Source organism: Trematomus bernacchii, unplaced genomic scaffold (assembly GCF_902827165.1).
Source record: "Trematomus bernacchii unplaced genomic scaffold, fTreBer1.1, whole genome shotgun sequence".
Lineage (NCBI taxonomy): Eukaryota > Metazoa > Chordata > Actinopteri > Perciformes > Nototheniidae > Trematomus > Trematomus bernacchii.
Window position 1 is genome coordinate 1,831,458 of NW_022987720.1, and position 27,309 is coordinate 1,858,766.

Consider the following 27,309-nt stretch of genomic DNA (forward strand, 5'->3'; position numbering starts at 1 on the left):
ATTAGTATTTGGGACAAATACTGTAAGAATTCTATACTAAAAGTGGTTTTTTTCTCTACGTTTTGGGACACTTCCAGTCATGTGATCAGTTGCTTTGCTAATACTACGTATGATTGTATGTTTATACATATTATGGAATAATGCAGCGACTTTAATCTCAATTCCCTGGTAAATGTGCAGATTGATACGACTTGGTACCAGACTTTTACATAGAAAAAGTGTCAATAAGGGCAACAAGCAGAGTTCAAATTATTATTATTTTTTATTTCATTCATGCAACTCCAAACATTTCAGAAGACAAATATGTTTAGCTGAACATTATCAAACATTACCAAATCAAATGACAGTTAACAGAAATATTAATAGTATTTTTCAAAGATCTCCATTCCTTTTAGAGCTTGAGAAACCCCTCCAACTGTTCGTTCTCAATTGCCTCCAAAAATGCTTCGTAGTTCTAAAAGAAAGAAAAGATGTTGGGGGTCAAGGATTTTAGGGTGGAGATGCAAGAAAGAGAGACAATAAACACAGAAGCAGTTAATATAAAAATATACTGTATATATTTTTCAAACAAATCTTAATAAAATGAATACATGTTTGAGAGATATTGTGTGCTGTAATTTGTACTTTTAATCTTTTTTGGGAACCTTCAAGGATCCAAGGTGCGCCCCTCAAAACAAGAACATCTTCCTCTCACACAAAATCGAAATGCAATGAAGTAGCCTATGATTCAAATGCCTTGAGCAGCAACTTGTAGTTTCTGGGTTAGTGTGTGTGTGTGTGTGTGTGTGTGTGTGTGTGTGTGTGTGTGTGTGTGTGTGTGTGTGTGTGTGTGTGTGTGTATGTGTGTGTGTGTGTGTGTGTGTGTGTGTGTGTGTGTGTGTGTGTGTGTGTGGATCTTAGGTGATTGGGTGGTACTGTACATATTTATTTAATTTCTGAGTCTATACGCCCTGTGGACTACCACATTGTTTTTCCTCTTTTCAAGTGCCACTAGCATGTAAATGATTAACATTCAATTGTAATTCCGTTGGTTCCAATAGGGTGTTGCATTGTCACCAGACATTATCATTACTTTTGGTAACTGTGTGAGACTTACCCCACAATATTCGTTCCCATTGCATATCTGAGGAGGTAGAGCCGTAGGGTCATTTGCCAATTCCCTCATTTCATCCTTGGTATTAGAATCCTGACTAATGTCTATAGCTTCAAATTCTATTTTCTTGGAGGCAAGGACATCCAAGATTTGTTGCTGTTTTTTCTTGATCTGGAAAGGATAGTATTTCATCAGTTACATAAATATAAAATGTATGTGAAACCCTTACACTTAAAAGTTATCACAAAGTTTTGATTTGCAATATACATTTCTTCAATGGCCATGATGAGCAGTTACAGTTATTCAGAAATAAAATGTATGCATATCAACGTGACTTCTGACAATCTTTTATTAAATGTAATCTTCTATAAAAATGACTACAAGTAAAACAATCAAACAAGTAAGACAGCACTGTACCTCTGTGGAGCCGCTGACGCTGGTATAAAATACTTTGACAGGCATATCTGCTATTGTTCTAAAATGATCTAGAAAGAGAGGAGTGCAGGCACAGAATGATCCAGTTTCCAAATGTATGTATGTGGAGCTGCTTCACTGCACTAGACAAGCTGAGCAGGTTTGGACATGAGTTACCTGCCTGCATGGACACACCCACTAGTGTGACTGTCATTCTTTGATATATTGCTTCATTGCTATTCCAAACCTGTTTCTTAACTGAACCATGGTACCTATAAAGTGAAAAATAGTTTGGAGTGTATCACATAGGAAATCGAGAAACTATATATAGGTAATTTTTTTAACCTGAATTGACTGATTTGTTTGGCCACTTGGGGGCAGTTTAACAAGCTGTAACATAACATTGACATGACACAATCTTTTTCTTGCAAAAAGTAAAATAAGCGTTTTGTTTGTGTTGAGGTTAAACAAGGTGAGCAGATTTGCACACAACATGTCTGCCTGTATGGAGACACCCACTTATGTGATTCATGTTGTTGACATTCCAGCCTGCTTACGTCTATCATGAAACCACAAAAACACGAACTACCAGCAGTGGTGGAAAATAACTAAGTATATTGTCCCACTACTGAACCTAAGAGCTTGTAGAGGTACTTGTACTTGAATATTTCCAGTGTATTCTTTCTTTCTTTCTTCTTCTCCACCAAGTTTCAGGGGGGATTGTACTTTTTAGTCTATATTCTTTTTTGCATTGAAGGCCTTTTGAGTGGAACAGCATAGGTGTCAATGATAATTAATAATGATGCTGAATACATTCAGTTCCTCTTTTATTGTCCAGGTTATGCTGAGGAATTTGTTATAACAATTACTGATGATGATTGATAACACATATTCATGTATTTGATAGTTCACATATCTTGGCAGTGTTTGGTAACAATTGGGCACATTTTCCCCCAGCAGGGTCAAATCATCAAAAACTCTGCCAAACAAAAAGGTGCAAGCGCGGTAAGAAATATATATTTATTGATCTGCATTCACATACACCAAATAAAGCAAATTACCATAGAATGCAAAGACAATGTAATCAGCCTACTCCTGCAGGTCAGTTGATCTAAGCTTTCTGATCAATAGAATCTCTCTGTCAAATGTAAGCCACAACAGGAATAAAGCAAAGAATGCAGCATATATTTGAGGAAGTGTGTAGATTAAAAAAATAAAATGTTGTGTAAAAACACACTTAAACCTGGTCTTCCTGAAAGAGCAACAGATCATCAGCTAGTCACCGATACACTGTGACACCATTGTTGGCTGTCGTTAAAGATGCAGCAGACTTATAAACTTTAACCACCCAAACATTTCACGTTTTGTGAAATTGCACGACATTCTTCATTACTTGATGCATTTAGTTATCAAGGAAAAACGAGTGGTTCTAGCTCATAGCACACTCTCCCAGCCAGATCTTCAGGGATCCTCTCCACAGAGTTATCAACATCAGCATTGTTTTCTTCCTGCCCGGGGCTGTGCGTCTGCTCATTGTCTTGGGTATTTCTGGCACTGAGGGGAATGAGGAGGAGGACAATTGCAATCAATTTAAAGTTGTTTGATCTAAAACAAAATATGTATATCTTTGCAAATAACATTATATTTACTACCTTTCATAGAGGGCTCCATTGCACCTGTCGTCGAGATCATCCTTTAATGCTCCTCCAAACCTGTTACTGAACTGAACCATAGTACCTGGAAAGTAAAAATGTTAAAGTGATACAAATACAAGGGATCCAGAGAAAACTAATTTTCTAAAAATGCTTTTACTGAATTGTTTGGCCATTTGGGGGCCAGTTTGACAAATTGGGGATGTCTTTTTTTTATGCATGGCTCTGCAATGTAACTGGTATAATTGTGTTTAACATGTTGACTATAGTGTTACAACAGTTCCACCAATTACTTTTTGGTTATGTATGTCATTATATGAAACAACCATGGTTAGACTGTTAGACTGTAAGTGTGGTTGTCTTTAGGTTTGGGGGTACTTTTTTTATCATAATTAGGGTGCTACAACAATCCTTAGAGCCAAAGAGATCAGTCAAATTGATTATAATTTAACACAGTAGCCTAAAATGACGCTATGAGAGCAGTGAGAGTGGACAAAACATGTAAAGAGAGATGCAAAAACGTTATTTGCTGTGAAGGATTGAACCATCCAATTGTGTTATGTTTTGTGTGAAACTCACCAGCAACCCTCCTTCTCTTTCTCCACATCAGGTAACCTATAACCCCCACAAGTAACACTAACAGCAAACCCACAACCCATCCTGTGACCACTGAAGAGGATGAGGCCGCTGTAGGGGTCAAAAGATCATTTAGTTAGCAAAGGAGAAAACTAGCCATTTTAAGTCAAATCAATTCTCAAGGGCTCCTTGGGTCTTACCGACTACAGAGACTTGGAGTGACTTGGAGGGAACTGAAGAGAAGGACATTGAAGAAATGTTCACTCCGTAGATGCACCTATAATCCCCTTGGGTTTTATAATCTATTGCAGGAAAGTTAAAGGTTGTCATGTGGTGGATGGTGTAATAGCTAAATGCAGGCATCGCTTCAGTGGCATTGTTGTGGGACTTTGTCAGATAGAAGAAACCTCCAGTGTATATGGAATGAGTAGAGCAAATGATGGAGAAGCTGTTCCCTTGGGTGACCGATATTTTGTCAGGGGTGTAGACCACCATTGCATAAGGAGACGACAGGGAGAGGGTGGGTTTTTCCAGTTTCACTGCAGATTAGAAAACCTTTTTTTAACAACTCATTTGGATCACAAAACCTGTTTGCAATCTTGCAGTCAAATTAACCCTTTTGCTAAGGCCTGCCACATCAGCTTAAGAAAAGCTTAGTTTTAAAAACAAAATAAGCAATTTCAGAGAGAAACAGATCTACAATATGCATTTGAAAGATTTATCGGAGTTCATTTCGCATTTGTTGCTCATTTACTTAACGCTTTGCTCTGCTAATTTCAAAGATAGCACCACAGGTTTTTACATAGAAACACAGGCTAAACATTTTTAAACTGTATATTAACTCTCTCTGGGTATCGAGCAATCTCTATTTCAGACACTCCAAGCACTACTGTTAACCATAACTACGAACAGACTGAAACTGATCTAAACAATGGCATGACAGTCAATATAGCATATATAGTTTAATAGCCAAATAGTTATCAAACAGAATTATTGACCTATGATGGAGAGCTCTGCCGTTTCTCCTTGAGGAAAATAGATGACTTGATTGGGCAATTTCTTTTGATATTCACAGAAATATGACCCCTTCTGGTTGAAATCTACTGAATGGAAGATAAAGGTTGCAAGTTCATTCTCCGTGTATCTTTCCATTTTAAAGGAGTCTTGGGTCCTCTTCAGGACGAATGTCCCGCCCAACTGTTCTGCTAGTATAGTGCATGTGATCTCAACTTTGGTACCCCAGTTTACCTCTGGAGCGGGAATCAAAGTGATTTTGGGCTTGTGTAGAGCACCTGAAAAAGACAATAAGCGTCATTAGAGCGTGATGTAATACCAGTTAGAAGGTAATGATTTCATTCACAAATTAGAAAAGGAGCCAGGCCTCTCACCTATACAGATAACACTAGCATCTTCTCCGTGCCCGCAGTCATTTTCTCCAAAACCGTTGTGCGGACAATGTGTGATTGCATTCTCTTCGCCTGCACACTCCACATTATCCAGCCATATTGGACCAGTGCCTCTACCAAAGTGGGCACTTGAAGGAGCAGAAACTGCATGTCCGCAGCTAAGCTGTCTACATACCACATCAGCATTGCCAAGTGACCATTCATCATCACACACAGTCCCCCACTGGCCTTTGAAGAGAATCTCCAATCTACCGGAGCATTGACCTGTGCCGCCGACCAACCGAATCTGTGCTGCATTTAAAAATGTAATTTAGGTGAGTTCAACAGCAAGCGACAGTCCTTAAGTCATGTTTCAACAAACAATTCTAAAACACATTAATACATATTGTAAAACAAAAAGTGAATATGTTTGTATTTTAAAAATATTGTTTGTCCCATCATTATATGAGAAGCTAATTTTGACAGTGACGAGGGAAAAGGTTGACTTACGGTAACCTAATTATGTGTAACCTTTGTCACGTACGTGAAAAATGTAAGCAATACATATTGGGCAATATTCTGATATGCTTTCGTGCTTAGCGTCAGTAAGTATAAACATTACTAGAAGCAGTGGCAAGTTAGCATAGCTTAGCATAAAAACAGGAAACCAGAAAGCGTGTCTTTGTCTAAAAAAGTAAATTAAAAAACTCTGGCAACCATTACCTATAACACTAAATAAATAATTAACCATTAACATATATCTGAATTAATTTAAGGCAGCTTGTTTTTTTCATTCCTAATTCAAAGCTGAGCTAAGCGGCTGCCATCCTCAGTTTCCTATTTAACTTAGTGTCTGGTGAGAGTGTCAATCTTCTCATCTAACTCTTGACAATAAAGCTGATTAGTGTATTTCCAAAAAGTTGATCTATTGCTTTAAGGAATGATTACACATCCTTTATTATTGTTATTATATTTGTTACCCAAAAGCATGTGAGAATGTTCAACACGTAATTTTAAAGGCCATACCTGCACAGACAGTGCCAGCGTCATGTCCGTGCCCACAGCTTGCTCCTCTGTAACCTTTGGCCGAGCATTGCCGAAGAGATGTCACATTGTCAAAACATGAATTGCTCGCCTCCACTACTGGTCCACTGCCTTCACCAAAATGGGCACCGCCTGGAGCGTTCTTGGCCTCACCGCATTCAAGCTGCTCACACACCACCTGAGCTTTACTCAGGTTCCAGTCTGTGTCACACACAGTTTGCCACATGTCGCCATGACGGACCTCTACTCTGCCAGAGCACACATCCTTACCATTCGCCAACCGGACCTCCAAACTTCCTGTGATATGAGGTAAACTGAAATTATTTTACAGTACATTTTAAAAGTTTAAAAAAAACACTTGTTGCCTATATTGCACACCATTCAGATTTGGAACACAACACATTTAACTATATGGAAATGAGCATAAGATTGAATGTGGCAATTTAGTAAATAGAGTTTTGTAAAACCAACTGAAAAAGCCCTACATTTAATTGTACAAAAAATAGGAGTGATAGAACTGAACTAAACATTATAGAATGCATAACATTTGTTTTAGATATGCTTTTTCTTACCTGTGCAGACAACACCAGCAACTGAGGTAGTGTTGCAGGTTCTGTCTCTTAAAGGACTTTGTGAGCACTGACCCAGTGTTGACTCCAATCCATAGCAATCGATTCGATTGATCCAGGTATGTCCTGTGCCATGGCCATACTCAGTCTTTGTGGTAATCTTATGAGCTGTCCCGCAGTCAAGCTGTCTGCACGCCACATTTGCATCATTCACACCCCAGGATTCACCACACACAGTGCCCCACTGGCCGTTGTCGTAAAACTCCACTCTTCCAGCACAACGACTGGACCCATTGGACAACCTCACATTGCCTGGAAATGACAGTTGTTATATACGTATATATATATACAGTATGTACATTCCAACTTTGCTGTTGTTTTTTATTTATGCTACATTAGTGGTCTCCAGGGGCATATGCTAGTGACTGAAAATGTCTGTTGTTTAATTGGTATCATTAGTAAAACATATTGTGTAATATTGCTTCAATTCCAATTGAAACAGGTGCAGTTAACCAGCCCGGGGAGCAACATTGTTAGTCATTGCTTGGTACCATCTGTGATTTCAGCAATTGAGCTTGTAACATACAAGTTTGCTTGGCTCATTGCTTTGACATCTGACAATCTGGCCTTGTCTTTTTGTGTTGACAAATAAAAGAAAGTCAGCAAATGCCCCACTCTTTTTAGAAATCAGTGTTTTGTGGGCTTGTTGAAAACGATCGTGGGCTACACGGCAGTCCTGAAGCCATTTTTAGACGCTGTTTCCATAATTGCCTAAAAAAGGTTCATGCTAATCTTGTTTAAAAAAATGTCAATACCACTTGACACTTCAAATATCAATTAAACTTCAAGTCTTACCTAAACATTTGACAGATGCCTCTTCAATGCGATCATGGCTTGTTCTTCCACGTTCTCTCAGTGTGCACTGTGAGAGAGAACTCTCTCTACCGTTACAGCTGACCTGATACCCTCCAGGATGTCCGCCATGACCGTATGATCCTGGAAGCTTGTCAGGATCTCCGCAATTCATCTCTCTGCACACCACTGTTGCTTCATTTATTCCCCAGTTAACATTATATGGTGTTGCCCATTTGACACCAGTGTAGAACTCAACCCTGCCAGAGCAATGGTCAGTCCCATTGATCAGTCTAATTGTAGCTGGGAAGCAAAAAGCAGAGAATCAGCAACTGATGTTCTTAGCATGTTTGTCATGACATTCAAATTGTATGTAGCATTCTCCAGATACCCTTCTAAACAACTTCACAATCAACATTTCTGGATTAAACGTTGTCAGGAAATTCAAAACAAAGAAACATAGAGACAGACGGGCGAACAGACTGACGGACAGGCAGCCGAGACAGACAGACAGACAGACAGACAGACAGACAGACAGACAGACAGAAATGCTTTAGTTAAACATTTTGATGTAAGTCAAATTACCAAGAATAATCAGCAAAATACTGATATTAGGAACTGTGTCTTCATGGAAATAGTAACACTTTTCAGAGGCTGGCAGGCATGTTCATGTAAAGGGGTAAGGGATGTCACTGGAGTGACTCTGTTTACTGTATTTTTTTTTTGTATAGAAGTTCAGAAAACCAGCCAAATGTCTCCTTGGCCTGCACCAAAGAAGGAAGAGGATTTGGCCGTCTTAGGTGTTCCACAGTCCATGGCTCTGCAAACCACCTGAGCATCTTTGATGTCCCACTCATCATCACACACAGTTCCCCACGCGCCATCATGAAGAACCTCCACTCTACCAGAGCATCGATCAGTGCCGTTCACAAGCCTTAGCGGTGGATTACCTGAGGACATGTCCACTCATGTTAACATTACTTACAAGCTAGACTGAAATAATCCAAATATTAAGCTTTGTCTGAACTTTCAGTTTAGTAGTTATTAAGGTAGTTAGTTAGTTGCAACCATTAGAATATTCACCAGTAAATAGCAATAATAAGGTGTAATGCACATACAGTATGCCAATTCTGTTTTTTAATTAACCACTTGTCCTTTGCTATAATGGTTGAACAGTGCTGCAGTGCAAATGTACTAGAAAGTTCATGAAAATGCAAATATTTCTGCAATGACTCTGCCAACTATAAAAAGAGAAACAGCCAAAACTTCAGCAAACTGTCATACAAAAAACAACTAATACTTTCCAGAAATTACATGCATTACCATTGCACACAAATGCCAATATTTAGGATTGGCAATTGAATTTCCACTATTAATTAGAACAAATAAAGAGTGTTACCTGAGCATATAACACCAGCATCTTCATTGTGGTCACAGTCGTGTTCTCCAAAACCTCTGTGCGGGCATTCAGAAAGGGACTTCTCATGACCAGTGCACTCAACATCGTCCAACAAAATCTGATCCTGACCTCTTCCGAAAAAAGACTCGTACTTGACAGAGATAGCATTCCCACAATTCATCTCTCGACATGTCACATCTGCTTCCTGCATCCCCCATTCGTCATCACAAATCGTTCCCCAATTTCCATCGTGGTAGACTTCCACACGTCCAGAGCACCGACCATCAGAAGAACCGTTTACCAGTCGAATTGGTGTACTGTCTGTCAGGTGGGAAATAAAAAGATCAAGGGTATGTATATTCATAAGCCATCCAAAATGTAAGATTTATACAGGTGAAGTTTAACACAAAATGATTGATGTAGCTTGAACACAGGAATTACTAACGTTCACAGACGATAGTAGCATCCACACAGCTTTCCTTGCTTTCCTGAATTCTGCACAGTGAGATAGAGCTCTCATTTCCTAAACAGTTGGGTTTGATACCATGCAGGTCACGTGACTCTCCAAAATGTAGCTCTTCAGTCTGAGTGATAGGGGTGCCACAGTTAAGCTCTCGGCACACCACGACAGCGTCTAACGTCGCCCAGTCACTTTTGCATGCTCGTTTCCAGTTGCCTTCATGGTAGACTTCCACTCTGCCAGTACACCGATTGCTTCCGTTGACTACCTTCACATGTTCTGCAAATGATGTGCGCCGTTAAAAAAATCTATAACCATTTGTGTATTAAAGAACAATCGCACATTTTGGGAAATACATTTTTGTTACTGGCAAAATCATATGACAACATTGAAACAACTTTCACCTGTATTTTTTAGTATACATCTGCAAAAAAGAGAAAGTTAGCTAAGCTTCACCAACAATTGTAAACAGTTGGAACAGTTTCCAGGCAACCACCAGAAACCTAAGGAAGTAACTGCTCAAGTCCAAGAATATACTTTCCCAGTGATGGAATCCGAAATGCTGTAGCTTAGCATAGTTAGCTCAGCTTATTTTAGCTTAGTGTGGTTAAGCTTGCTTTATCTTAGTTTTAACGCTTCTGCTGCAAAAATCCTCTAAAAGCAGAGAGCAAATGTGACCTGACAATATAACTGCTGCGTTTTCAAAGCAATATTGTAATCAGTTGCCAAGATAAATGCTGCGTTAGCTTTTTTTCTCCACTGCCGTATTTCCCAATTTCTCCCGAAAGTTTCACATGTTCTTGATTTAAATTGAGAAATCCTAGAAATGCAGAGTTTCGAAATACCTGATCTTCTGAGCTAACTTAGTCTATTCAAAGCAAAAGTTCAGCATTTTGGGAAACGTGATTACTTTGGGGGAGTTCGATAAAAAGATTGATTCTACTCTTCCATTCACTTGATAAACAAAAAGTCTACAGCAAGCAGCAACTTATCTAAGCACAGCAGAAACACTAAGAACAGAGATAGACCCTGGCTTTGTCTGAGGTTAACAAAATCCAGCATGTTCAAAGCTCCATCTTTAACACGTGTTTGTTTGTGAAAGAAATGACAATATGCCCTTTCATAATCTCCAGTATTTACGCTAAACTTAGTTTAGGGGCTGAGCTTTACCTTTGCCTTTTATGTCCAACTATAGATTTAATAAAAGGGATTATCCTTTTATTAAGAAAGTCATTGAGTACTGGTAATTTCAACTTTGAAAAACATAGACCAAACATACCATTAATTACCTGAACAGGTAACCCCAGCATCTTCAGAGTGGCCGCAGTTATTTTGCCCCATTGGTCTGTGTGGGCACTTGAGGACAGATGTCTCATGACCAGTACACTGCACATCATCCAACCAGATCATGTTCTTTCCCTCTCCAAAAGAGGCGCCTTTAGTGGCCTCAAGAGCTGTCCCGCAGTTTAACTCTCGACATACCACGTCAGCGTTGGCGAGGCTCCATTGGTTATCACACACAGTTCCCCAACTGCCTGTGTGCAAGACCTCCAGTCTACCAGAGCAACGTGAAGGCCCGACCAGCTTAACCTCAATGCATTCTATAAATGAAAAATGAACACACAATAGCTCAAGGACATGTCAGCCTGATCTCAGTGACAAATGGTCCTTTGTTGTTAGATCAGACTATAATTCAATTTGAGGCATGAGATCAATAGAATGTACTGACCTGCAAGCAGTGGTATACTCAACAGACCTAGAGCAGACACATGAGATTTGTCATTAATATTTAAAACAATATTTTACAATAGCAGTGTTTGCTTTAATTCATCATATTTATTACGTATCAGGAAAGCTTGGCGATGTGCAGAAATACATAACTCCTTATTGTCCAACCTCAACTTTGTCAAATTGTTTTAAAGCAAGAAAATGTGAACTATCAATAATAAGAGCTGTCTTTCTTAAGGGTTTGAGAGCATGAGACCAAGTTGTTTGACTATCACATGATTTAAGAATTCAAGAAAAGAATGGAAAAATTAAAAACTTACCAACTGACAAGTAAAAAGCGAAGTGTCGTTTTTCAGCTGAAATGAAGATCATTGTGTCTTCAAAGTAGATCAAAAGCTGCAAAAATACAGTCAAAATGGGTATTGTTAAAAAAGTACTTTACTGTATTATCAGTCTTCAGTAGAACAAGAAAGTTGATTTTTGGAAGCCATCCAGTTCTTGTTGTTTTTTAACTAAACTCTTCAAATTAAATTATGTTGCCATCTAACCTTTTAAATCCAGCAGCTGCTTAAATGACCTCACAATTCAAAATAAAACTCTGATCATATCTGAAACATCCAAAAGACAGCAGCCTCGTGTACAGATCCAGTAATTGTTATGAATAAAAGGGGTTACATGGACTTGGACTGCAAACTGGAAGCATGTTGACATTTGGATCAATCATTAAAGACAGGGGATGAGCGGAGATTTCATTTTGTTTTACACAACACCTACATTACTTTCTAAAAAGACATTATATTCAACAGCATATATGAAAACTAATGCTGGTAAACAGTAGTAGATAGTATTAGTAAGTGTTAAGGAATTATTCTTCTAGATATCTAACCTTTTGCTCTGTGACGTGTTATCTCCTTTAAGGAAAGGCCTTGGTGCCATATGTGTTGTTGTCACCAGTGTGTGACCGGTCAACTTGACTGGCACGAAGGGTAATTGTTGTGGGAACACTGAGGCACTTCTTTATCAGTGTTTGTGGGCTCTAGGATGTGAAATCCTTGTGGCCATGAGCGTCAGACGCAGGTGACTCAGTGTTTAGTCTACTCCTTCAGAGATGTTGATTTCTCTCTGTGAACCCGTTAAATTCTTCAGAATTGACGTGGCAACTCTACCGTGTGGTCAGAACCTCTGACTCTTTGATTTGTGATGTGAATCCTCCGGCCGAATACTCTGAATAAACCCATCAGTGTTTGACATCAAAGCTCCAACTCTCACCATGTCTCCTTCCTGAGTCGGTGACTCCATGCATTACTACACAGAAGTTTCCTCCACAGTAAGATAGTGACTCTGATGTAGCGACACAACGAAGGTTGAGCTACCGAAAAATAAAAGGGAAATGTTGATTAAAAAGACAGTTGTTGTTTAACGAATGACAACATGTGAACACCGACTCCCACCTGTCCCTAGAATCTCATCGCCTTATCATTCCCAGCAGTCCTTTTATGTTGAATTTGTTAAAAGAACAGCCAATCGATTTCAATGTAGTATAAACAAGCTTAAATAAACAGGCCATTTTTGATTGGCCTGTTTTATTTTCTTCATCTCAGTTTAATATCTTATTCTGTTGCAGGAACTTAACAAAAAAAGGTATTTAAGGATATTAAAGCAATTATAGATAAAATCTGTGTGTTATAAACAGGAACTTGCTTTCCCCTGGAATACTTTTTTCAATGTTCAAGACAATCGTATTGTTGTCATGGATCGAAACTTAATATGGTCCGTCCTAATAATTAATATGTTACCTTTGTTACTTCAAAATGTGATCCAAGACCTGGATATTATAAACAGTAAAATAAGCGTTTTGTTTGTGTTGAGGTTAAACAAGGTGAGCAGATTTGCACACAACATGTCTGCCTGTATGGAGACACTCACTTATGTGATTCATGTTGTTGACATTCCAGCCTGCTTACGTCTATCATGAAACCACAAAAACACGAACTACCAGCAGTGGTGGAAAATAACTAAGTATATTGTCCCACTACTGAACCTAAGAGCTTGTAGAGGTACTTGTACTTGAATATTTCCAGTGTATTCTTTCTTTCTTTCTTCTTCTCCTGTCACAAACGAGCTGAGAACCAAAATGCAACACACGGGAAACCAGGGATAGTCGGTAACCAGCTTTATTTAAGGCAATAGGCTGGTAGGAGACGAAACGGCAGATAGTAGGCAAAGGGCTGGTCGGGGACAGGCGAGGGTTCCAGGAGAAAGCAAGACGGGAGTCGCAGGTACAGACCGGGTCAGGGAGCAGGCGAGGCAGAATAGTCCGGGTACAGGCAGGGTCAGGAAACAGGCGAGGCAGGCTGGTCAGGGACAAGCAGGGTCGAAACCGGGAGAGCAATCTGGAAGGTAATGCGGGAAAGACTGGCATGCTGCAAAGTACGATCTGGCACTGAGGTGAAAGTGAAGTGGGCCTATATACTAATGGAGCTGATGGGTGTAACAGAGTGAGAGAGAGAGACAGGGTGTGACTACCAGGTGACTAAGGAATGTTAATGCAGAAAATAAGTGAGTGAGAAAGCAGACTGTGACAGAACCCCCCCCTTAATGGACGGCTCCTGACGTCTAAGACAATTCTACGAGAAAAAATAAAAATCAACAAAAAACCTACAGACACAGGGTGGAAGGTGGGGGGAATCCACTGCCTCTCCTCAGGACCATAGCCCTCCCAGTCCACCAAATATTGAACCCCTCTTCCTCTGCGTCGGGAACGAAGTAGACGACGAAGGGTGTAGGTAGGACCCCCATTGATCATCCTAGGGGGTGGTGGTGGAGGGGCGGCGGGAATCATAGGACTCTCCCGGACAGATTTAATCCTAGAAACGTGGAAGGTGGGATGGATTTTCATGTTCCGGGGCAAACTCAGTCGAACCGCTGCAGGGTTAATGACCTTGACAATCTCGAAGGGTCCAATAAACCTGGGCGCTAACTTCTTAGACTCCACCCGAAGGGGAATGTTCTGAGTGGAAAGCCACACCCTCTGGCCTACCTGGTACACAGGTGCCTTGGTGCGTCGGCGGTTCGCTGATGTGGCGTACCGGTTAGCAGACTGAAGCAGAGTTGTTCGAGCCTGCCTCCAAGTCCTCTGACAACGTCTGATGAAAGCCTGGACAGACGGACAGGTAACCTCCTTCTCCAATGCAGAGAACAAAGGGGGTTGAAAACCGTATGCATACTGAAAAGGGGAAAGACCAGTAGCGGAACTGATGAGGGTGTTGTGGGCATACTCCACCCACAGGAGTTGTTTAGACCAGGTCGTTGGATGATCGGAAACCATGCAGCGGAGAGTGTTCTCCATCTCCTGATTCTTCCGTTCGGTCTGGCCATTGGCCTGTGGGTGGAAACCGGAGGTGAGACTGACCGTCGCCCCGATCAGTTCACAAAACTCCCTCCAAAACACAGAGGTGAACTGGGGCCCCCGGTCGGAAACCACATCAGTCGCCAGTCCGTGAAGGCGGAAAACGTGGAGAAGAATAAGTTATGCCGTCTCCTTAGCTGACGGGATCTTAGGCAGGGGTACGAAATGAGCCATCTTACTAAACTGATCCACCACCGTCAAGATGGCAGTATGTCCGTGGGACTGTGGTAGACCAGTCACAAAGTCCAAAGAAATATGTGACCAAGGGCGACGTGGGACCGGTAATGGATGAAGGAGGCTAGCTGGCGCTTGGTGAGAGGGTTTGTGCTGATTGCACACAGGACAGGCGTTCACAAACTCCCGGGTGTTAGCCTCCAGCGTGGCCCACCAGAACCGTTGCAGGACCATCCCTCTGGTACGTTGAATACCAGGATGGCAGGAAAGTCTGGAGCTGTGAGCCCACTGAAGCACCTCAGCCCTCAAAACCTGAGGCACAAACAAACGGTTAAGAGGACAAGAACTAGGACCGGGTTGGTCCACCAAAGCGGTCTTAACCCTCTCCTCAATCTCCCAAGCGAGGACGCCGATCACTCGAGGAGCAGGAAGAATAGTGTCCGGGATACCGCAGGTGTCTCCCTCCCTCCCGAACTGCCGGGACAGAGCGTCGGCCTTCACGTTGCGGGAGCCCGGGCGGTAGGAGAGGAAAAAATTAAACCGGGTGAAAAATAACGACCACCTGGCTTGCCGGGAATTCAGTCTTTGTGCCGACCTGATGTATTCCAGGTTCTTATGGTCGGTCCAAACCTGAAATGGTTGTTCTGTCCCCTCAAGCCAGTGTCGCCACTCCTCCAACGTCAACTTGACTGCTAGAAGCTCCCGGTTCCCCACGTCGTAGTTTCTCTCCGCCGGACTCAATCTCCTCGAAAAGAAAGCACAGGGGTGGAGCTTCTGGTTCTCACCAGAACGTTGCGACAGGATGGCCCCCACCCCTACGTCAGAAGCATCCACCTCCACCACCAACTGACCAGCAGGGTCTGGTACTTGCAGGATAGGAGCCGACGTAAACCGGCGCTTGAGGTCCTGAAAAGCCTCCTCGGCTGCATGGGACCATCTGAACGTTACTTTGGACGAGGTCAGGGCGGTGAGCGGGGCGGCCACGGTACTGTAGCCACGGATGAACCGTCTGTAAAAGTTCGCGAATCCCAGGAAACTCTGCAGCTCCTTCCGGGAATCAGGAACCCGCCACGAGGTAACCGCTGAAACTTTGGAGGGATCCATCTCCACACTTCCTTGACCCACGATGTAGCCAAGAAAGGCGACCGAAGAAGTGTGAAACTCGCACTTCTCCATCTTGACAAAAAGCGAGTTCTCCAGAAGTCTCTGGAGGACTGTCTGGACGTGGTGGATGTGTTCTTTGAGGCTCCTTGAAAAAATCAAAATGTCGTCCAGATAAACAAAAACATAACAATCCAACATGTCCCGGAGTACGTCGTTCACCAACGCTTGGAAAACTGCAGGGGCGTTGGTAAGTCCAAATGGCATCACCAGGTACTCGTAATGTCCCGAAGAGGTGTTGAAGGCGGTCTTCCATTCATCCCCCTCACGGATTCGTACCAGGTGATATGCGTTTCGTAAATCCAGCTTAGTGAAGATTGTAGCCCCTTGTAGTAACTCGAACGCTGACGAGATGAGTGGCAAGGGATATCGATTCTTCACCGTGACGTCGTTCAGACCCCGATAGTCAATGCAGGGTCTCAGGGTCTTGTCCTTCTTCGCCACAAAAAAAAACCCCTGCTCCTGCGGGTGATGTGGAAGGACGAATAATTCCCGCAGCCAGAGAGTCATTGACGTAAGTCTCCATGGATTTCCTCTCCGGTGCCGAAAGCGAGTACAACCGGCTCTTGGGTGGGACTGTGCCTGGATGTAGCTCAATGGCGCAGTCATAGGGCCGATGAGGTGGGAGAGATGTCGCCTTAGTCTTGCTAAAAACCTCCTTAAAGTCCAAATATTCTGCCGGAACCCCTGTGACATCCGGAACCAGGTTCATATCCACAGATAGTTGAGGTGCGGCGGCCTGCTTGAGGCAAACCTGATGACAGGAGGAACTCCAACCTAGGATGGACCCAGTTGCCCAGTCAATGTTCGGGTTGTGGCGGCGGAGCCATGGATAACCCAAAATCAGAGGAATTTGGGGGGACCGTAGCACATGAAACTGGATTGTCTCATGGTGGTTCCCCGACATGAGCATATGGACCGGTGTCGTCTGGTGTGTCACCGTTCCCAGCAGGTGACCATCCAAAGCATTAGCCGGTACCGGCTGGGGCAACTGAACCTGTTGGATGCGCAGCTGTAGTGCGAGCTCCTCGTCAATGATGCTGACATCTGATCCGGAGTCGATAAAAACAGCCAGAGCCTGAGATTTGCCTGTCAGGAGGAGTCGAGCATGGCACAAGGGTCTTACATTGGGGATCAGCTCAGAGGTTTGGCCCACCAGTATACTCCCCATTACTGATGAGCTCTGCCTTTTACCGGACAACGGGAAACAAAATGTCCAGCCTGACCACAGTAAAGGCATAGATTACCTCTTCGACGTAATTCCTTCTCCTCAGAGGTAAGACTGGTACGACCCACTTGCATGGGCTCGACCTCCCCGTACCGTGAGTCAGAGTAGGGGTGGGAATTCTCCGCCGAAACCGGAGGTCGAAATTTCCCGGAAACCAGAAGTTGTTGTCGCGAGCAGCGGCCCGCCGCTCACGTCTGTTGCTCTCCTCTCCGGGTCTGGATTCGTCTGTCAATCCGAGAGGTGAGCTCGATCAACCCATCCGAGATCATAGGAAACCAGCTCATCTCTCATATAATCCGCTAATCCTCTCAGATATGCGTCACATTGCGCCGGCTCGTTCCAGCTGCTGCGGCGGCTGCTGGTGCGGAAGTCAATAGCGTAATCTACCACCATGCCGGAACCCTGGCTCAAGCTCAGCAGACTTCCGGCAGCGTCGGGACCCAGACGAACAGAACCGAACACCTTCCGCATCTCCGCGGAAAATGCAGCAAAAGAAGCGCAGGCTGGAGTCTGCTGCTCCCACTCTGCAGTACCCCATAAACGGGCTTTCCCCGTCAAATGATTAACGGTGAAAGCTACGCGAGCCGCCTCGGAGGCAAAGGTGTGTGGCTGCAGTGAAAACAATATGGAACAGTTTGTGAGAAAAGGACTGCATCCCTCAGGCTCACCAGCGTAGCGTTCCGGAGTTCCCACACGAGGCTCCGGAGCGTATCCAGTCGGTCCAGAAGCTGGAGTGAACATCGGAGCTGCGGGCGGAGGGACGGTAGCAGCCATGGTAGCGGCTAGCTGTTGTACGGTGGCGGCCATCTGCTGCATCTGGGAGGTCAGGTAAGCCAGCGTTTGTCCCTGGGTTGAGGTTGCCTGGTGGGTCTCGGTAGCTAAGGTAGCTATCGTGACCTCCTGTCTTTGGATGGCTTCCTCAACCCTCTCAAAGCGGTCTCTAGGAGACCCGGTGTTTGCTTGGTCCATTTCTGGTCAGATCGTTCTGTCACAAACGAGCTGAGAACCAAAATGCAACACACGGGAAACCAGGGATAGTCGGTAACCAGCTTTATTTAAGGCAATAGGCTGTTAGGAGACGAAACGGCAGATAGTAGGCAAAGGGCTGGTCGGGGACAGGCGAGGGTTCCAGGAGAAAGCAAGACGGGAGTCGCAGGTACAGACCGGGTCAGGGAGCAGGCGAGGCAGAATAGTCCGGGTACAGGCAGGGTCAGGAAACAGGCGAGGCAGGCTGGTCAGGGACAGGCAGGGTCGAAACCGGGAGAGCAATCTGGAAGGTAATGCGGGAAAGACTGGCATGCTGCAAAGTACGATCTGGCACTGAGGTGAAAGTGAAGTGGGCCTATATACTAATGGAGCTGATGGGTGTAACAGAGTGAGAGAGAGAGACAGGGTGTGACTACCAGGTGACTAAGGAATGTTAATGCAGAAAATAAGTGAGTGAGAAAGCAGACTGTGACATCTCCACCAAGTTTCATGGGGGATTGTACTTTTTAGTCTATATTATTTTTTGCATTGAAGGCCTTTTGAGTGGAACAGCATAGGTGTCAATGATAATTAATAATGATGCTGAATACATTCAGTTCCTCTTTTATTGTCCAGGTTATGCTGAGGAATTTGTTATAACAATTACTGATGATGATTGATAAAACATATTCATGTATTTGATAGTTCACATATCTTGGCAGTGTTTGGTGACAATTGGGCACATTTTCCCCCAGCAGGGTCAAATCATCAAAAACTCTGCCAAACAAAAAGGTGCAAGCGCGGTAAGAAATATATATTTATTGATCTGCATTCACATACACCAAATAAAGCAAATTACCATAGAATGCAAAGACAATGTAATCAGCCTACTCCTGTAGGTCAGTTGATCTAAGCTTTCTGATCAATAGAATCTCTCTGTCAAATGTAAGCCACAACAGGAATAAAGCAAAGAATGCAGCATATATTTGAGGAAGTGTGTAGATTAAAAAATAAAATGTTGTGTAAAAACACACTTAAACCTGGTCTTCCTGAAAGAGCAACAGATCATCAGCTAGTCACCGATACACTGTGACACCATTGTTGGCTGTCGTTAAAGATGCAGCAGACTTATAAACTTTAACCACCCAAACATTTCACGTTTTGTGAAATTGCACGACATTCTTCATTACTTGATGCATTTAGTTATCAAGGAAAAACGAGTGGTTCTAGCTCATAGCACACTCTCCCAGCCAGATCTTCAGGGATCCTCTCCACAGAGTTATCAACATCAGCATTGTTTTCTTCCTGCCCGGGGCTGTGCGTCTGCTCATTGTCTTGGGTATTTCTGGCACTGAGGGGAATGAGGAGGAGGACAATTGCAATCAATTTAAAGTTGTTTGATCTAAAACAAAATATGTATATCTTTGCAAATAACATTATATTTACTACCTTTCATAGAGGGCTCCATTGCACCTGTCGTCGAGATCATCCTTTAATGCTCCTCCAAACCTGTTACTGAACTGAACCATTGTACCTGGAAAGTAAAAATATTAAAGTTTTTGACCTAAAACAAATACAGGGGATCCAGAGAAAACTAATTTTCTAAAAATGCTTTTACTGAATTGTTTGGCCATTTGGGGGACAGTTTGACAAATTGGGGATGTCTTTTTTTATGCATGGCTCTGCAATGTAACTGGTATTATTGTGTTTAACATGTTGACTATAGTGTTACAACAGTTCCACCAATTACTTTTTGGTTATGTATGTCATTATATGAAACAACCATGGTTAGACTGTTAGACTGTAAGTGTGGTTGTCTTTAGGTTTGGGGGTACTTTTTTTATCATAATAGGGTGCTACAACAATCCTTAGAGCCAAAGAGATCAGTCAAATTGATTATAATTTAACACAGTAGCCTAAAATGACGCTATGAGAGCAGTGAGAGTGGACAAAACATGTAAAGAGAGATGCAAAAACGTTATTTGCTGTGAAGGATTGAACCATCCAATTTTGTTATGTTTTGTGTGAAACTCACCAGCAATCCTCCTTCTCTTTCTCCACATCAGGTAACCTATAACCCCCACAAGTAACACTAACAGCAAACCCACAACCCATCCTGTGACCACTGAAGAGGATGAGGCCGCTGTAGGGGTCAAAAGATCATTTAGTTAGCAAAGGAGAAAACTAGCCATTTTAAGTCAAATCATTTCTCAAGGGCTCCTTGGGTCTTACCGACTACAGAGACTTGGAGTGACTTGGAGGGAACTGAAGAGAAGGACATTGAAGAAATGTTCACTCCGTAGATGCACCTATAATCCCCTTGGGTTTTATAATCTATTGCAGGAAAGTTAAAGGTTGTCATGTAGTGGATGGTGTAGCCAAATGCAGGCACCGCTTCAGTGGCATTGTTGTGGGACTTTGTCAGATAGAAGAAACCTCCAGTGTATATGGAATGAGTAGAGCAAATGATGGAGAAGCTGTTCCCTTGGGTGACCGATATTTTGTCAGGGGTGGAGACCACCATTGCATAAGGAGACGACAGGGAGAGGGTGGGTTTTTCCAGTTTCACTGCAGATTAGAAAACCTTTTTTTAACAACTCATTTGGATCACAAAACCTGTTTGCAATCTTGCAGTCAAATTAACCCTTTTGCTAAGGCCTGCCACATCAGCTTAAGAAAAGCTTAGTTTTAAAAACAAAATAAGCAATTTCAGAGAGAAACAGATCTACAATATGCATTTGAAAGATTTATCGGAGTTCATTTCGCATTTGTTGCTCATTTACTTAACGCTTTGCTCTGCTAATTTCAAAGATAGCACCACAGGTTTTTACATAGAAACACAGGCTAAACATTTTTAAACGTATATTATCTCTCTCTGCGTATCGAGCAATCTCTATTTCAGACACTCCAAGCACTACTGTTAACCATAACTACGAACAGACTGAAACTGATCTAAACAATGGCATGACAGTCAATATAGCATATATAGTTTAATAGCCAAATAGTTATCAAACAGAATTATTGACCTATGATGGAGAGCTCTGCCGTTTCTCCTTGAGGAAAATAGATGACTTGATTGGGCAATTTCTTTTGATATTCACAGAAATATGACCCCTTCTGGTTGAAATCTACTGAATGGAAGATAAAGGTTGCAGCTTCATTCTCCGTGTATCTTTCCATTTTAAAGGAGTCTTGGGTCCTCTTCAGGACGAATGTCCCGCCCAACTGTTCTGCTAGTATAGTGCATGTGATCTCAACTTTGGTACCCCAGTTTACCTCTGGAGCGGGAATCAAAGTGATTTTGGGCTTGTGTAGAGCACCTGAAAAAGACAATAAGCGTCATTAGAGCGTGATGTAATACCAGTTAGAAGGTAATGATTTCATTCACAAATTAGAAAAGGAGCCAGGCCTCTCACCTATACAGATAACACTAGCATCTTCTCCGTGCCCGCAGTTATTTTCTCCAAAACCGTTGTGCGGACAATGTGTGATTGCATTCTCTTCGCCTGCACACTCCACATTATCCAGCCATATTGGACCAGTGCCTCTACCAAAGTGGGCACTTGAAGGAGCAGAAACTGCATGTCCGCAGCTAAGCTGTCTACATACCACATCACCATTGCCAAGTGACCATTCATCATCACACACAGTCCCCCACTGGCCTTTGTAGAGGATCTCCAATCTACCGGAGCATTGACCTGTGCCGCCGACCAACCGAATCTGTGCTGCATTTAAAAATGTAATTTAGGTGAGTTCAACAGCAAGCGACAGTCCTTAAGTCATGTTTCAACAAACAATTCTAAAAAACATTAATACATATTGTAAAACAAAAGTGAATATGTTTGTATTTTAAAATATTGTTTGTCCCATCATTATATGAGAAGCTAATTTTGACAGTGACGAGGGAAAGGTGTACTTGCGGTAACCTAATTATGTGTAACTTTTGTCACGTACGTGAAAAATGTAAGCAATACATATTGGGCAATATTCTGATATGCTTTCGTGCTTAGCGTCAGTAAGTATAAACATTACTAGAAGCAGTGGCAAGTTAGCATAGCTTAGCATAAAAACAGGAAACCAGAAAGCGTGTCTTTGTCTAAAAAAGTAAATTAAAAAACTCTGGCAACCATTACCTATAACACTAAATAAATGTTGCACGGCTGGACGGCCACAGAAGTGACCGCATGAAGAGGAAGCTTCCAGCTGAACATGCGGTGCAGGAAGAGCTGCGATTAAAAAGCCGGATGTTGGACTTAATGGAGGAAGCAACCAGCCGCAGCGCAGCCAGCATGGATCGTATGAACAACACCATGGACAACATTAATGTGACTGTACAGAATGGCCTTTCCCTGATGAGCCAGTTCATGCAAGTTCATACTAACAACAGTGGATATGGACACTTCCAGGTGCCCTCATACCCACCCCGAAGGCCACACACAGCCACACCAAGATTAAACCCCTCTGTACCACACACCCCACAGCAACAATCTCCTCCATATTCATTCAGGCGGTCACTGGATGAGGAGGAGCAGTAAAGCAGTGAGCTTCTTTTTTTTTCACAGCACTTTTTGGTCAAAGGAAGTCTGTAAACATTTTTATTTTTAACTCCACCAGACTTTGTACAAATGGAGAATCACTTTTTTTTAAGCCTTTTTTTTTTAGCTAGCAAAGGTATTGTTTTCCCTTTTACTGTGTACACATTTATAAATAATGTTATTAATAAAAAACCTTATTAAAATAAAAGAACAGTCTTGTCTTTCATGTAAGGGTCAATGTACTCCGCAAGCACTCTCCTCACTCTCTTTCCTTCTCCCTCATTACAGTCAGTGAGATATCTATATCAGTGTGTGGGAGGCTGTAAGTCCTTTTCACCTTGTAAACCTAATTTTGACTAAATACACCACATTTATGAAAGTAACCCCCCCCCTAGTGTCAAATATCTGAACTGTGATATGTCACATTGGGCCTTAATGGTAAAGCCCAAACTATTGTTAGGCATATATTATAGTCTCAGATATATAAAAAACATGTCTATGAAGTGTTTTGCTCAAAATACCAAAAAAATTACCCATTATAGCCTCATTCCCTTCTATTTCATCTCTGGAATCAATATGATCAGTATTATGCATTTCACAAAGAAAGTTTGCATTATGATTTTTATGAATTGTATAAATTCAACTTTGATTCAACATTTGCTTATATTACTTTTACTGAAAATCCTCAAATATTGGTTAAAATACTATTTAGAGAAGGGAAGGTAACACAATCTTAACAGGTTAATATAATAGTTTTTTACTACAGTGTATGTACTATGTTTCGCTAGTGGCCAATACAGTCTGAAAATACCATATAAAAATGTATGGTTCTTTTACTATATGTGTAAATAAATAAGGTACAAAATATATATGGACAACCTGACTCGGTAGAATGGGCCATATAACTTCATTCATGAGGATGATGACATTTGTTGCACATTAAGTTCAAAGAAAGTCTGGAAGTGGTTGCAGCCAATTTTATTTTTAGTTTCACACTTTGACATTGGAGAATCACATAGTTATTTGCTTAGTTTCACACATGTGACATGCATTAAAAAAGTACTAAAAACAGTTAGGATATAATACAAAAAATCCTGTAACAGTCCTCAGATTTAGCAGCCAGGTACATATACCTAGCCAGGTATATGAATATTGTACAGCAGCCTGTCGCTGAAGGAGCTGCACAGTGAGGACAGGGAATGTAACAAAGAATGTTTATCACATCTTAATAAACACCTTTAAAAAAATTTTACAGTCTATGTACATACATGGTATGGCCTCCTCTTCGTCCACAATCTGTTTTTTCAGAGCAGGGATCTTTCCAGTTTTTAAGTACATGTTTAGCTTGGAATTAGCAAAGACCCGTGCATCATGCACACTCCCAGGCCACTTTACCACGACATCCATGAATCGGTACCTGTAATCACAGACAGCCTGTACATTAAAGGAATATTTTCCTTTCCTGTTGATGTAACTAGTGGAGTCGTTAGATGGCTGCTTGATTTCGATGTGGGTTCCGTCCACTGCTCCTAAACATTGTGGCATGCCATGTGTACAATGGAACCCCTCAACCAGATCCGCGGTCTCGGGCTCAGTAAAAGGCAAGCTTGATGTATTTTGGACCCAGGTGGATGGTGATCGCTCTGCATGTCTCCCTAATAATGAGGGACAAAGACGGGCGGGAAACTCCGAAGGCGTTAGCAGTCTTCCGTAGCCTTCCCTCGTCGCTCAGGGTAATAAAGAACCGCAGCAACCCTTTTCAGTGGATCAATTGGCGCCCTCATGTTTGTAGTTTTCTTCTCGATATATGGGCGCAGTTCTTCAGTCAGGGCAACGACAGAGGCTTTGGACATGCGGAAGTTCTCCCTCCATTCATCGTCCACGACAACGCCATTGACAAAATTGTCCCACCAACTGCTAGTTCTGCCCGGTCTTACCCAAAACTTTCTCCTGGTCGCCCTTCTGGTTGTTCTCCGCGGTGGATTTAGCCACATGTCGTGTATGTGGTTCTTCATGTCCACTAGTTTGCTTGTGGTTGTCGTAGAAGCACCGTAGTTGTAGCACTAACATATTAATTCATGGTCAGTAGCGTCTGGAGCACAACAGCAACCCTGTGATCCGCCATTCTTGTTGTTGTTGTTGTAGAAACAAATCAGCAATGAGGCGGGGGAGAGGTGGGAAGAGGTGCGAAGAGGCGGGGGCTGTCGTTATTTTTCAGGCAATATTCGTATAGAGGCGATTAAACGGACTCGGGTTGACCCCCCAGAGCGTTTCGTTTGCAAATCTATCCACCTTGGGACCCGTTATCGTCTGTGTGGTCAGTTTCTATCGGCCCTCGTCTAAATAATAGGGCTATACGCACGCGAAACTATGCAGATACAAGCCGTTTTCTCCTCGTGTAAACGGCGCCCTTAGTGTCTGGTGAGAGTGTCAATCTTCTCATCTACTCTTGACAATAAAGCTGATTAGTGTATTTCCAAAAAGTTGATCTATTGCTTTAAGGAATGATTACACATCCTTTATTATTGTTATTATATTTGTTACCCAAAAGCATGTGAGAATGTTCAACACGTAATTTTAAAGGCCATACCTGCACAGACAGTGCCAGCGTCATGTCCGTGCCCACAGCTTGCTCCTCTGTAACCTTTGGCCGAGCATTGCCGAAGAGATGTCACATTGTCAAAACATGAATTGCTCGCCTCCACTACTGGTCCACTGCCTTCACCAAAATGGGCACCGCCTGGAGCGTTCTTGGCCTCACCGCATTCAAGCTGCTCACACACCACCTGAGCTTTACTCAGGTTCCAGTCTGTGTCACACACAGTTTGCCACATGTCGCCATGACGGACCTCTACTCTGCCAGAGCACACATCCTTACCATTCGCCAACCGGACCTCCAAACTTCCTGTGATATGAGGTAATCTGAAATTATTTTACAGTACATTTTAAAAGTTTAAAAAAACCACTTGTTGCCTATATTGCACACCATTCAGATTTGGAACACAACACAATTTAACTATATGGAAATGGGCATAAGATTGAATGTGGCAATTTAGTAAATAGAGTTTTGTAAAACCAACTGAAAAAGCCCTACATTTAATTGTACAAAAAATAGGAGTGATAGAACTGAACTAAACATTATAGAATGCATAACATTTGTTTTAGATATGCTTTTTCTTACCTGTGCAGACAACACCAGCAACTGAGGTAGTGTTGCAGGTTCTGTCTCTTAAAGGACTTTGTGAGCACTGACCCAGTGTTGACTCCAATCCATTGCATTCGATTCGATTGATCCAGGTATGTCCTGTGCCATGGCCATACTCAGTCTTTGTGGTAATCTTATGAGCTGTCCCGCAGTCAAGCTGTCTGCACGCCACATTTGCATCATTCACATCCCAGGATTCACCACACACAGTGCCCCACTGGCCGTTGTCGTAAAACTCCACTCTTCCAGCACAACGACTGGACCCATTGGACAACCTCACATTGCCTGGAAATGACAGTTGTTATATACGTATATGTATATACAGTAGGTACATTCCAACTTTGCTGTTGTTTTTTATTTATGCTACATTAGTGGTCTCCAGGGGCATATGCTAGTGACTGAAAATGTCTGTTGTTTAATTGGTATCATTAGTAAAACATATTGTGTAATATTGCTTCAATTCCAATTGAAACAGGTGCAGTTAACCAGCCCGGGGAGCAACATTGTTAGTCATTGCTTGGTACCATCTGTGATTTCAGCAATTGAGCTTGTAACATACAAGTTTGCTTGGCTCATTGCTTTGACATCTGACAATCTGGCCTTGTCTTTTTGTGTTGACAAATAAAAGAAAGTCAGCAAATGCCCCACTCTTTTTAGAAATCAGTGTTTTGTGGGCTTGTTGAAAACGATCGTGGGCTACACGGCAGTCCTGAAGCCATTTTTAGACGCTGTTTCCATAATTGCCTAAAAAAGGTTCATGCTAATCTTGTTTAAAAAAATGTACCACTTCAAATATCAATTAAACTTCAAGTCTTACCTAAACATTTTACAGATGCCTCTTCAATGCGATCATGGCTTGTTCTTCCACGTTCTCTCAGTGTGCACTGTGAGAGAGAACTCTCTCTACCGTTACAGCTGACCTGATACCCTCCAGGATGTCCGCCATGACCGTATGATCCTGGAAGCTTGTCAGGATCTCCGCAATTCATCTCTCTGCACACCACTGTTGCTTCATTTATTCCCCAGTTAACATTATATGGTGTTGCCCATTTGACACCAGTGTAGAACTCAACCCTGCCAGAGCAATGGTCAGTCCCATTGATCAGTCTAATTGTAGCTGGGAAGCAAAAAGCAGAGAATCAGCAACTGATGTTCTTAGCATGTTTGTCATGACATTCAAATTGTATGTAGCATTCTCCAGATACCCTTCTAAACAACTTCACAATCAACATTTCTGGATTAAACGTTGTCAGGAAATTCAAAACAAAGAGACATAGAGACAGACGGACAGGCAGCCGAGACAGACAGAAATTGCTTTAGTAAAACATTTTGATGTAAGTCAAATTACCAAGAATAATCAGCAAAATACTGATATTAGGAACTGTGTCTTCATGGAAATAGTAACACTTTTCAGAGGCTGGCAGGCATGTTCATGTAATGGGGTAAGGGATGTCACCGG

The 27,309-nt window shown here is 42.3% G+C and overlaps 3 protein-coding genes across 3 annotated transcripts in view; all 3 read right to left on the reverse strand.

Moving 5' to 3' along the window:
• Nucleotides 1–243: 243 nt before the first annotated feature.
• On the reverse strand, nucleotides 244–1,652 carry zgc:153284 (uncharacterized protein LOC751696 homolog). The gene is made up of 3 exons (XM_034143433.1): nucleotides 1,511–1,652; nucleotides 1,097–1,264; nucleotides 244–454 (listed from the first exon to the last, which is right to left on the reverse strand). Exons 1-3 carry the CDS (start codon nucleotides 1,553–1,555, stop codon nucleotides 392–394), a joined length of 276 nt encoding a protein of 91 aa, XP_033999324.1. The 5' UTR covers nucleotides 1,556–1,652; the 3' UTR covers nucleotides 244–391.
• An 856-nt stretch (nucleotides 1,653–2,508) lies between these two features.
• On the reverse strand, nucleotides 2,509–11,826 carry LOC117492612 (deleted in malignant brain tumors 1 protein-like). Its single transcript, XM_034142968.1, has 15 exons — nucleotides 11,721–11,826; nucleotides 11,493–11,568; nucleotides 11,174–11,200; nucleotides 10,734–11,045; nucleotides 9,430–9,723; nucleotides 8,985–9,305; nucleotides 7,589–7,888; nucleotides 6,737–7,045; nucleotides 6,147–6,461; nucleotides 5,124–5,432; nucleotides 4,734–5,027; nucleotides 3,936–4,274; nucleotides 3,739–3,846; nucleotides 3,160–3,244; nucleotides 2,509–3,061 (listed from the first exon to the last, which is right to left on the reverse strand). Exons 2-15 carry the CDS (start codon nucleotides 11,542–11,544, stop codon nucleotides 2,917–2,919), a joined length of 3,210 nt encoding a protein of 1,069 aa, XP_033998859.1. The 5' UTR covers nucleotides 11,545–11,568; nucleotides 11,721–11,826; the 3' UTR covers nucleotides 2,509–2,916.
• Nucleotides 11,827–18,718: 6,892 nt separating this feature from the next.
• Nucleotides 18,719–27,309, reverse strand: part of LOC117492610 (deleted in malignant brain tumors 1 protein-like) — a 41,525-nt gene continuing 32,934 nt past the window's right edge. Inside the window, exons 9-17 of the mRNA XM_034142966.1 lie at nucleotides 26,668–26,967; nucleotides 25,827–26,135; nucleotides 25,236–25,550; nucleotides 21,527–21,835; nucleotides 21,137–21,430; nucleotides 20,343–20,678; nucleotides 20,146–20,253; nucleotides 19,560–19,644; nucleotides 18,719–19,461 (exon numbers count right to left, since the gene is read on the reverse strand). Coding sequence (XP_033998857.1) covers nucleotides 19,317–19,461; nucleotides 19,560–19,644; nucleotides 20,146–20,253; nucleotides 20,343–20,678; nucleotides 21,137–21,430; nucleotides 21,527–21,835; nucleotides 25,236–25,550; nucleotides 25,827–26,135; nucleotides 26,668–26,967 — 2,201 coding nt within the window. The 3' untranslated portion in view covers nucleotides 18,719–19,316. The remainder of the gene's footprint in view (nucleotides 19,462–19,559; nucleotides 19,645–20,145; nucleotides 20,254–20,342; nucleotides 20,679–21,136; nucleotides 21,431–21,526; nucleotides 21,836–25,235; nucleotides 25,551–25,826; nucleotides 26,136–26,667; nucleotides 26,968–27,309) is intronic.